Source organism: Priapulus caudatus, unplaced genomic scaffold (genome assembly GCF_000485595.1).
Source record: "Priapulus caudatus unplaced genomic scaffold, Priapulus_caudatus-5.0.1 Scaffold394, whole genome shotgun sequence".
In the NCBI taxonomy this organism is placed as follows: Eukaryota; Metazoa; Priapulida; class Priapulimorpha; order Priapulimorphida; family Priapulidae; genus Priapulus; species Priapulus caudatus.
Window position 1 is genome coordinate 289,193 of NW_014577455.1, and position 11,419 is coordinate 300,611.

General features: G+C 43.1%; 1 protein-coding gene across 2 annotated transcripts in view; it reads left to right on the forward strand.

Moving 5' to 3' along the window:
* The window catches only part of LOC106809902 (probable enoyl-CoA hydratase, mitochondrial), a 15,945-nt gene that overhangs the window by 883 nt on the left and 3,643 nt on the right, over window positions 1–11,419 (forward strand). Inside the window, exons 2-5 of one of the 2 annotated variants that reach the window (XM_014813139.1) lie at window positions 7,551–7,700; window positions 7,865–8,038; window positions 8,297–8,382; window positions 9,166–11,341. In XM_014813139.1, the coding sequence (XP_014668625.1) occupies window positions 7,551–7,700; window positions 7,865–8,038; window positions 8,297–8,370 (398 nt within the window). In that variant the 3' untranslated portion in view covers window positions 8,371–8,382; window positions 9,166–11,341. Of the gene's footprint in view, window positions 1–7,550; window positions 7,701–7,864; window positions 8,039–8,296; window positions 8,383–9,165; window positions 11,342–11,419 lie in introns of those variants that run through there. The other variant, XM_014813138.1, reaches the window with a different exon arrangement.

Consider the following 11,419-nt stretch of genomic DNA (forward strand, 5'->3'; position numbering starts at 1 on the left):
GATTACTATTAGTATTAGTATTAGTAATAAATAAACCAAGACAGTGCCAGTGTCAGTGGCAGTGCCACGGCTCAAGGATGCTCTCTATCATTGAACAAACACTGCCAATGCCACACTAACACTGTCACTGTGGCTGATAGGGTCTATGTTCCCCAGGGTACTGCCGGAACGTACACCCTGGGTATGGTCCGGTATACCGGAACGTACCCTGGTAACTATCTGATATGCCGGACCGTACCTCACCAGCTCACCTACTCCAAACCGTATCCTGACTTTCAGCCGATGTCGTAATACATACCGCTTGTCGGCAGGAAACTCGCCGCTTTATGCTCCCGTTCCTTGTTTCCGGCTCGTTCCCGCAAAACAGCGTGTCAGCGAGTCTATACGTTTCCAACCCCATTAAGATAATCATACAAATTTTCCTGTTCCACCACAACACTTGGAGCCATCTTTCAAAAATCTCGTGCGAAAATGCGCGAAAATGTCGTAAACATTGCGAGAGGAAAACGCATTCCCGATCATCGCGATATTTGCAAAATGATTGCGCGCATCAGTGTATATAGGTTGAAATTTCTTCTTGGTTTCACAGTTTCATACTCCAATCCAACTTTATAAGGTACAGGTCTGTATGTATATTTCAAATTTTGCGACATCAGTAGTAGGCGGAACAGGGACAGTCAGGGTACGGTAGGGAGTAGGCGAGGTACGGTCCGGCATATCAGATAGTTACCAGGGTACGTTCCGGCAGTACCCTGGGGGACATAGACCCTATCAGCGTCACTGTGACACAGTGACACAGCCAGTGACTGTCACTGTCAGATCGAGTAACAGCCTTTAAGTTTTTAATGACGTGTAGTATGTATTTATACGCATCGCTGTTGAAATGCTCTACTACTACTACTACTAGTACTGAACTAACACTCATGAAGTCAGTTGTCGTCAAAATCGCAAACCGGTCACATCTGTTCAGACTGTTACGAAAAAAAATTGCAACCAAGTGCCATCGTTTATCCAAATAATTCTAATAAAATCCAGCCAAAAATTGGAAGAATTAGTACTTAGTACATAGATTATGTCGTAGTCAGTCATGGTGCACTTTATTCTCGGTTAACTCATAATAACTGCACTCCATTCTGAAGCGCCAAGATAATTAAGCATTGCCATTTGCCTCCAAGCCATACATCATAATTAATCTCACCAGCTAAAGAAACCTGATGAGGTGACGTATAGTGCTGCTAGGGATTTCGGATATTTATCACTATAACCCTTGTTGACATTTAATCGCATATATATACAAATTTGACAGAATTTCTGGAGAGTTCTTTTGGGAAAATGAGATTGTATACCTAATGAAAAGGTAGCAAGTAAACACTTGGCTACAAACAGATTAAAATATGGAGGTGCTTGGCTGTGTATTTGTGATGTGATAGTTTGAAACGAAGCAATACTTAGCAATTATAGACATCACATTTTCCCACCTGCTGCTAATATGTTCTGTGTATGTGCGATGCCGTGGTCATCACATTGCCCTGCTAGGAGGATAATATAAAATACAATATTCAGTCGCGGGCAGTACCGGGTAACTCTAACTATATCTGTTATTAGTTGAATTGCCAGAGAGCACTACGCCTGGAACCTGAGGCTTTCAACCACCGTGCCCAGTCCTGTGTCTGCAGTCTGGGCCGAGTGTAGTGTAGTGACCCGAGAAGAAGAAGAAGATAGTTGAATAGTTGATATATTAGGATATAGTGGGTATCTTGTATATAAATATCATTTGTAATAACTACATTAGATACTCAGTATCACCTAAATTAATATTATCGTGTTGTTCCACCAAATTTGAATTTCTGATGAAAATGAATTTATTAATGGTATTTGAATTTTTATATAGCAAGAGAAATGCAGTGTTAAATTGCACTGAATCTCAAACAAGACTTTTAAATGCAAAATGTACTCAATTTGAATCTACTGAAAATTATTGGAATAAAATGTCATGAAAATGAGTAATTTGGTGATTTTTATTTTCTAGTAATAGTTCCTGGAGGCGGTTTAGGCCAAGATTTATCGGTGACAAACAGACCTGCTAGAGAGTAAAAAAATGCAGTCAATCACGTCGTGGCTGAGCAATTAGTAGATGCCTTCATGGATTTTGAGCATCATGAAAATGCAACAGCAGCAGTTTTATATGGAAAAGGTTATTAGAGGATAATTGTTATTTAGAAACCTGAATAATGCTTTGAAAAAATATATATCAGGAGGTAATTAGCATACCCTCCTCTCCTCTCCATCCATCGCCGACTTCTCCCTCCTCTCTCTCTCTCTCTCTCCTTCTCTCTCTCCTCTCTCTGTCTCCCGTCTCTCTCTCTCCCGATCTCCTCTCTCTCTCTCTCTCGCTCTCATCTCTCCTCTCTCTCTCTCTCTCCTCTCCCTATACCTCTCCCTCGCTCATCTCTCTCCTCTCTCTCCTCTCTTCTCTCTCTCCTCTCTCTCTCCCTGTCAGTCTCTCCCTCTTCTCCCTCATACTCTCTTCTCCTCTGCTCCTCCTCATCTCTCGCGTCCCTCGTCTCCTCATCTCTGTTTCCTTTCTCCTTACATGCTCTCTCCAACTCTCATACCCCTCTTTCTCCCCTCTGCGCTTGCCTCTCTTTCACCCCTCCCCTTTCATCTCTCTTTTCGCTCTCTCTCTCCTCGCTCCGCGTCCTCTGCTCGCTCTCTCTCCGCCGCGTCTCCTCTCTCGCTCATGCCGGCCCGCCCCGCGGCGCATTAGGCATATAAAGAAGCCGTAACTAAGTTAAGCATCGAAGGACAACGAAACACCCACTCGGTCCTTTTCATGACGCTGTTATATGTTTGTACCAACTACGATAACCGCACCGCTGCCAAATCACTTGATAGGCCTCTCTCTGTCTCTTTCTATCTCTCTCCTCTCTCTCTCTCTATCTCTCCCTATCCTTCTCGATCCTCTCTCTCTCTCTCGTCTCATCTCTCTCTCTCAATTCTTTTCGCTCTTCTCCTCACATGCACTCACCACTCATTCACTGTCTCTCTCCGTCTCCTCTCCTCTCCTCTCTCTCTCGCTCTCTCTTCTCTCTCTCTCTCACATATAAACTACACATAGGATCACACCCTGATGTTTCAAATTTGCAGCCAAAGACTTATATGCCGGCACTGTATTGTCTTATCCACATTTTGCAAGTGGCCGAACTGCCAGCAGTACCAACACAATCAATGAATTTGAAATGCATATTTTTGTTGTTTTAAAAAGCCATAGATTTGGTAACTAAACCACTACATTTACCCCCACAGGTGGCACATTCTGTGCAGGATATGACTTGCAAGAGGTTTCTGAGAAAGCTGGTACTATGCCTTCCCTCCTGAAGGAAAGTCAAGGTCCAATGGTATAAAATTCTGCAAATGCAGCATTTTATTTAAATCTTTTGTCATACAATGAATAGGCGTTAGCTGTAAGTGTAAAATTATGTATTAATTTGATATGTCTTGTTATATGTCAATAGTACATGTATAATAATAATCATAGTATAATAAGATCAGTTATTATTAGCTCACTCTTGACCACTAGTCAGATGGCAGCCTTGATAGAATCGCATGAGGTGCGTCGTCCGTGCCGACCGTCCGTCCGTCCGATGCGTTCCCGTGCGTCGCGCCCAATCATTGGCCACAAATCGTCGAACGTACGGATTTCGAAGTCGGCGACGCTCGGCCGGTACCCCCGAAACGAGTTGGATGTCGAAGCTAGTGGGGACAAAGGTCAAGAGTGCGATAGAAGTGTAAAAGAAGGGGGAATCATCCAACTCTCAAACTTAAGGTATATGGAGGAAATGCAGAAATTAGCGGCAGTTCAAATCTAAACGGGCATCCGAGCTCTTTGTGGGTGAGTGATAGTCGGATGTATAGGCATCATGTAAGGAAGAAGCCATCACCGATGCCGAAAGGGAGGTCAACGTCAAATGGGCCACAAGATCTAGACTTCTTAGCTACATTTTTCTGGAGACATGGTCCGGAGCGATTTGAAAAACTTTTTGTTTACAGCCGTGACCTAGCATTTAGCTTATTGAAAGGACCAGAAATGTACTTTCTGCTGACAACCAACGTGCCTCTAGCTGCGAAGAGTAAGTGCGATAACCTTTTGACGACCCAAGAGGAGGGTTAAACATCGGATTTGTTAATGGTCTTTAGAATGAGGTAATTTGACTGCTCTTTTAGTGGGTTGCAGTAAGATCATACATGCCATGGATTAAAGAGGCTACAATGTCCACAATGACATGTCAAAACTAATATGTTGAAGAAGGTTTCATCGCTCCTTAAAATCTATAATTCTATGCATTCTGTCATTTTCTGATAGTACTGTGCAGAGGTTACAATTGCGTAACGATTGCGGCCACAGCCAGGGCCATGCCAGTGCAGGTGGTTGTGGTACTCGTGTAGTTTGCTCGTAATAGTTACAGGTGGCACTCTCTATTTGCCTGTAGGCTTGCGTAGGTAAAATTGGATATGCTTACAACTATTCAGCTCTTAGCAAATATGTTGATTGCACTAGTACACAAATGGAGCTTCCATCTTTAACTGAAACACTTAATACTGACCTGCGCCATTTCTTTCGACAGGCATGACTTTCATAAACGAATCCCAAACGAACAATTCCTTTGAGAAGTCCACAGATTACCATCGCCTGTGCCTCCACTGTTCGGCGCGTATGTGAACATATTGCGGACGAACAGGGTTTACCTAAATCCCCACCACTCCACCACATAGGAGTGACCTGGCAGTAGACGTAGATGAGGCCGCTGGCCGTCCGCGCACTGGTTACATTAATAATATACAATTAATATAGTAGATTAAATAATTGGAAGCCATATAGGGAGATGTTCATTTTCGTGACAGGCGCCGCTACAAGAATGGACATTTCAAAACCTGTTATCAGCAGTCAATAGTGGCTACGCCAGTCGCAGGAGGACTTGACGTTTGGAGACATTAATGTGGCGTAAAGTGGTCGAGGAGTCTGCCATCATGGGAGTTACGGAGCAGACGATTCGGTAGCATACGACTGTGATGCAATTATTGCAAGTGCTTTTATTTTCAATCAAGCCAATAAGTTACCAAGCACCTAACTATCGAATCATTCCACTTCACGTGAGAAAAATATAATGACCTTATCGTGAAACCACAATCACTACCTCAATAAATTGTCCGGGCCGCCCAACATCGCCGCCCCGAATTAGTACGCGTACCGCATAACTAGAGACTCTCCGCAGCCGAGGAAAACAAAGACTATTCAGAATCAGCGGTCTTGAGGGTGGTTCTGCAGAAACAAAAATTTAAAAAGTAAAAAGTTAAAATTGATCATAAATTCATATTCATTAATAGATGGCGAATGCGTACAGATCAAACATAACGTCACGTGTGAATCCATGGGTAACCCTTAAAAGGGCGCAGGGCGTATCGGCTAGATCAATCCTGTCCCTACACCGGATTCCGGTTCGAGTCCCAGCGGGAACGTTATTTCCCCTTTTCCCTTTTTAGCTCATCTACATATCAGATCAGCTTGTAGAACGCATGATTGAGTTGTGAGTCCGGCGCTCCGTGCGTAGCGTCTCGTACCAGTCTACAAAGCAGTTGGGCACAAATCGATGAACTTGGCTCGACGTACGGCACGCTATTGCGGACGACGTGGGGGGTAATCCGAAAACGAGTTGGATTCGAAGCTGGGCAAATGTCAAAGGTCAAGAGGTGTAAAAGATAGGGAAACCTCTCCTCTAACTTAAAGTAAGGAGAAACAGAATTGCGGCACAAATCTAAAACGGCTCGACCTAGGCTTGTGATAGTCCGTGTAAGCATCAATGGTGAGGCAAAACGCCTATCACTGGCCGAAATTGGAGGTCACAGGTCAAACGGTCCATGGGCACGAGGAGCAGATTTTAGAAAATATTTCGGAGGACATGGCTAACGAGTGATTGAAAACCTTACATTTTGTTTCACGCGACCTAGCCATTTATGGCTTATTGAAAGGACGCATGAAATGCACTCCGCTGACCAGACGAAGAATAAGTGTCGGTATTAACTTTACCCCTCAAGAGGAGGGTTAAACATAAGGATTGTTGACATGTTTAACAAATGACTAGCACTCAGCTATTGCGCTGTTGTGGATGTGAGCTACAGTTCACCTCATTGCAAAGGCAAAATGTTGTGACCAAGGTTTACGGCTCCTTAGAATAAACTTATTTTCAAAGCAGTCTGTATAGCACATCACCGTAAGAACTCTGAAGCTCGCGTGGTAGGCCAAAAAACATGGGGCACCCAATTCAAGCGTGCGATGCAGGTGGCGAACTGGCCTATTCTAAGTCATAATATTGCCCTACAACACTGCAATGCAGATGTGTAACTCACAGCGAGCGAATCCTAGATGACCTCGCTCTGAATAACTTGATTTCACGCATACCTCAATGAGGATGTATCACGCACGAAGACTTGATGCCGTATCTTTTGATTATGATGACACTACTGCACACGCCATCTCACGGCCTATGTTTTCTTTTGCTATTAGAGCCCGGTCGGGCACCCTCTCACCCGCGCCCTTTCCACACTCTCCCCACCACCGACCAACTACGCCTTCGCAGGCTCAAGACACATCTCCATGATAAAAACATGTAATCATACGCGAATTCATTAAAGTTAACACAAGCTGATATCTTTATATTACAGTACTACCGGTATACAAGCACGAGCCTAGCATCATAGATTTAGATCTGTATTAGTAGTATCACTTAGATCATATGCTCTGAGCGCGAACGCTGGTGGCGCGAGGGCGCACTTGATCGGTGCCAGTGATTATAGAAGAATACCCGGCTACAGTAAACGTCAGTTGAGCGCTGTCGCTCTGCGGCACTTGTTAATTTATGAATTTATTTAATTTATTATTTTTTTAATTTATTTATTATTTTTATTTTTAATGTCTTTTATCTTTTGATTTCTTATTATTTTTTACTGTTTGGGATGGGATGAGATTGGATGGCATGCGATGGGATGGGATGGCATGGCATGGCATGGCATGGCATGGCATGGCATGCGATGAGATGGGATGGGATGGGATATGGGATGGGATGGGATGCGATGTGATGAGATGGGATGGGATAGGATGGGATATGGGATGGGATGGGATGCAATGAGATGGGATGGCATGGAATGGGATGGATGCATGCATGCATGGATGGATGCATGGATAGATAGATAGTTAGATTTTTTTGGGTATTTTCCTTTCAACCAAGCGGTCACCAACTGATTAACGCCACTGATTTCCCCGAGCAACGCCCGGTATCCTGCTAGTACATTATCATCTCGATTATCGAAGTGATTTTCGCTGTAGTTATGTAAGCATAGTTTCAAACTATTGACGATTCAACCATTTTTTGTTCATCACCAAAAGATCAATTCATAGTTTAAGGATATATGTTGGAAATCCAAGTTAATAGTGTAAAGCAGTCGTGTATTTTATTGTAAAATTCGTTTTAATATTGAATTCTGTTATGTTTTAGGTGTACCATTGATAGACGGTGGAACAGTAAGATTACCTGCAATAATTGGTCTATCTCGGGCCATGGACATGATATTAACAGGCAGGGCCATCACCGCAAAGGAGGCACTAGACTGGGGTCTTGCAAACAGATTAGTGGCTACTGGAACTAGTAAATACTTTTTAGCATACTTGGATTTCAATTAACGAGTCAAATGTTTATCATAATGAATGGTAAATCTTTGGTGGTGTATATGAGTTTCGATCGTTTGCATTCTTTTTCAAGTAAATTATGACGATGGTTTACAATATTTTGTTATTGTTTTGGTTTGATAGGTCTGGGTCAGGCGATAAACTTGGCAAACTCATTAATTAAATTTCCACAAGAGTGTCTGAAGATGGACAAACGATCAGCATACTATGCTACATTTGATGCCAAGTCTATCAAAGATGGTCTGAAATTTGAGTTGAACAATGCCTCACATGTGATAAACACGGAATCAGTAGCAGGTAACCTTTTTTATTAGTGAGTTTTGAGTAGTTACATTGTTAAAGCGGGTATTTTGTGTAAAGTTGGTGGCGAAGTCTGTTTATTAAAATTTGCTCTCTGCTCTTCAGTAATGCATGATTACTTGGTTATATACTCTTCTTTTATAAGCACTAATTTGAAATGTAATGTAATGAGCCATCACAGAGCCAATGATGGATGTGTGGCATAGAGCTTTCAGTTAATTGATATTAATTCTGTGTGCGTGTGCGTGCCAATAGGTGCAGAGAAATTTACGCAAGGCATTGGTCGACATGGGAAATTCAGACTGGACCCAGATATAGTGGGAGAGTAAAGCAGGTCAAAGGTTTGTAGACATGTTTTTCTACAATTATAGATGTAGTAAAATAATTATGAAAATGTAAGCTGCTATTGTGTTAGTTAGTCATATTATTTTATTCATTGATTTAGCAGCTTTGTTGTATTGCAATTAAAATGTGTCTAAAACTGATACACACTAGCAGCAATGCTGCTGATAATAAAACATGAGCTTGCATCTATTATAATTCTAAGCATGATAAAATCAGTTAATACATATTTTTCTCATCACATGATTGTCATTCCGTAAAATAAACACTAGACCCATGATTTATCAAACCAAAAGAGTTGGGGTGGGTTCCAATAATGCAATAATGTCCAGTGTTATTTCTGAATAGGGTTCATTAGAAACGCTAATTGTGAGTTTCATTTTCTATTAAAGTGAAAGAAATATGAAAAAACATGCATATAATAAAAAATATACCCCTAGGGGGTAATTGTCCGGGTGGCATTTGTCCAGGTGGGAGTTGTCCTGAGGGGGTAGTTGTCCGGGTGGTAGTTGTTCAGGGGGTAGTTGGCCAGGGGGTAGTCGTCCGGATACGCATTTACATCAATCGGCACGATCTCTCAATTGATCATTTTCAAACGATTACTCAAAGTCATTTGCTAGAGACATAGTTAGACATCTAGTAGTTCATGTTTGCATCTGCTACTAATGTTCCACCTGCAGCAATCCTCACGCGCACGCGCCACTACACCGGAGACGGCGCCCACTCGCCACTCACACACGTCTCCTGTTTACAGAGTCTTCCTTTCTGCTGCCCCTTCTCAGCCGACATCCACCCTCCGTCGACACATCATTGATCAGCCGCGAGTCGGCTGTTGGCTCCCCGGGTCGCGTGACGCGACGCGGCCGCGGCCGTTCTGCGGAGGGACAGCCGCGTGCGCACGCGTAAATAATGGATGATGTTGACGCGGGAGGGTTCGTATGTCGGAGGATTCCGCCGCTGCGCGCTGATTTGACGAATTGCGGGAGCAATTTTCGCGATAACAATGGCCGCCTCGTCGATAATGCATTGCGCACCACTCTTAGATATTACAATGGTGGAGTGCGGTGTTTCTAGAACGTTGATCCCATTCAGCAGGCACAGCTAGAGACTGCAGTGTGTACGTTCTCGTTTAGTACTGGCTCTAAACTGCAGCTTATTAAGGATTAGAAGGAAGGTGAAAACGTCTCTTTTTCTGTGTGTTCACTCTTTTTCTTGCTGGTCTCAGTGGGTTGGAATAAACAATTGACATCTACGTGTCTGTGAGACAACCTCATCCCTCGGTCGGTCCATTTGCGCCAGTTTATACGTGGTTTTCACGTGTTGTTTATGTGTAATTATCGAATTTGTGGCACTTTGTTAATCAGCAGCATTTTTAGAATGCCCTAATGCTAATTAGCTAGAGCTACCTGTCAAGCACTCCAGGTGGGTAGGCCAGTTAGGCTGGGTCTCGTTTTAGAAATCAAAGTTTCAGTTTGGTTTAGGCTTCACTATTGCACTATTACACAAAAGTAGTATTTCACTCGAAGTTGCCTGATTTTGGCTGGTATATACAGGTTCCTATAACTCTTATTTAATCTTGGATCTTGGATGTTTCTTTTAGTTTTGCTGGCTACCATGTATAAGCTCTGTGTAGCTGAGTCTGTAATAGAGAGGTTTAGTAACGTTTTTTGTCTTCCATTTCCTTCAATGAATGTGCGTACACCATATCTGGCACGATTCGTATGGAACGGCGCTTTTCTGCCGGCGTGCAAGAACAAGCAGTGGTGCTGAAATGTAGGGTTATCTGTCATGTATCTTAATTGTAACATGTTGCGGCTTTCTCTCTCCTGTTTATCATATTTGCTCAGATGATATCTTCAAGGCACATTCTGTTCCAAGTCGACGTCAATGTTAAGAATGGTATGCCATCTAGAGTAGATAGCAGTCAGGTGAAGAAGACCGTACCTTGTGATTGTGATAGATATGATGACTGGGATTTGATATATAATGGGACTGCTCAGTGGTTTGATTAAGTATAGTATTGGCAGATACGCGAATAGTTCTTTGGTTTTCGCAAAAGTGAGCGAGATGATGCTGCGTGCAATGTTCATGTACACGCATCATATCTATAGATACGTAACTGTAGATGCAACCAGTTTTCATCTCACATTGTTAGTGATGCAATAGGAAAGTCAGAATTGCATGTCTTCAATTAAAGTCAGTACTTGTCAGTGGCAAGTTGAATCTTCTGTGCCAGATTTTGGCATTGCCATGTATTAAACATCGAGGCACTTGAGGCACTCGAGAACTTTGTATTCGTACACGCGTGTAATTCACTTGATACGTTTGATGCTTATTTCATGTGGCTGCACAGGCATCTTGAGTGACCAATAAGTATTTGTATCAATAAACAGCGCGTAATAAAGACTCTGTAGGGCATTCATTCCTTGTCGCCAATTCTTCACTCGATGTGCATGTGTAAGTCTCGTTTTCCCAGAGAAATCGCATACTTAGTCATCTCTCAACCTTAAACGGAAACAGACGTTCTGTCGATCTGAATGGCAGCTTTAAGTAACGCCGGCACTTTGCATCTGGCCTCTATGCCATCGCCGTGACTGTGAACTTGACAGTAAGTGTGCTGTTATGTCCCGGCACAAACTGTGGGACTTACAATAATCTTGGTGGAACACGTGGCTTAATCATGAGATGGCATGCAATAATTTGCAAGGCATGGCCGCAATTGTGCAGTCGCGCGCAATGGGACTGTTGGTCATTGTAAATGAGCATTAGTGTGTCCCTCCCCGGAGACGCGCCACAATAAGAAGTTGGCCTACGCATCGGCGCGCTGTCGTGAAAGAATAAATGTGATTATCCGTAATTGAATTCCCCTGTTTCGCAGAACCTCTTGCAGATACTGTTGTGGGACGGCTTCAGGATTGGTGAGAGAGAGCGAGAGAGAGAGAGAGAGAGAGAGAGAGAGAGAGAGAGAGAGAGAGAGAGAGAGAGAGAGAGAGAGAGAGAGAGAGAGAGAGAGAGAGAGAGAGAGAGAGAGAGAGA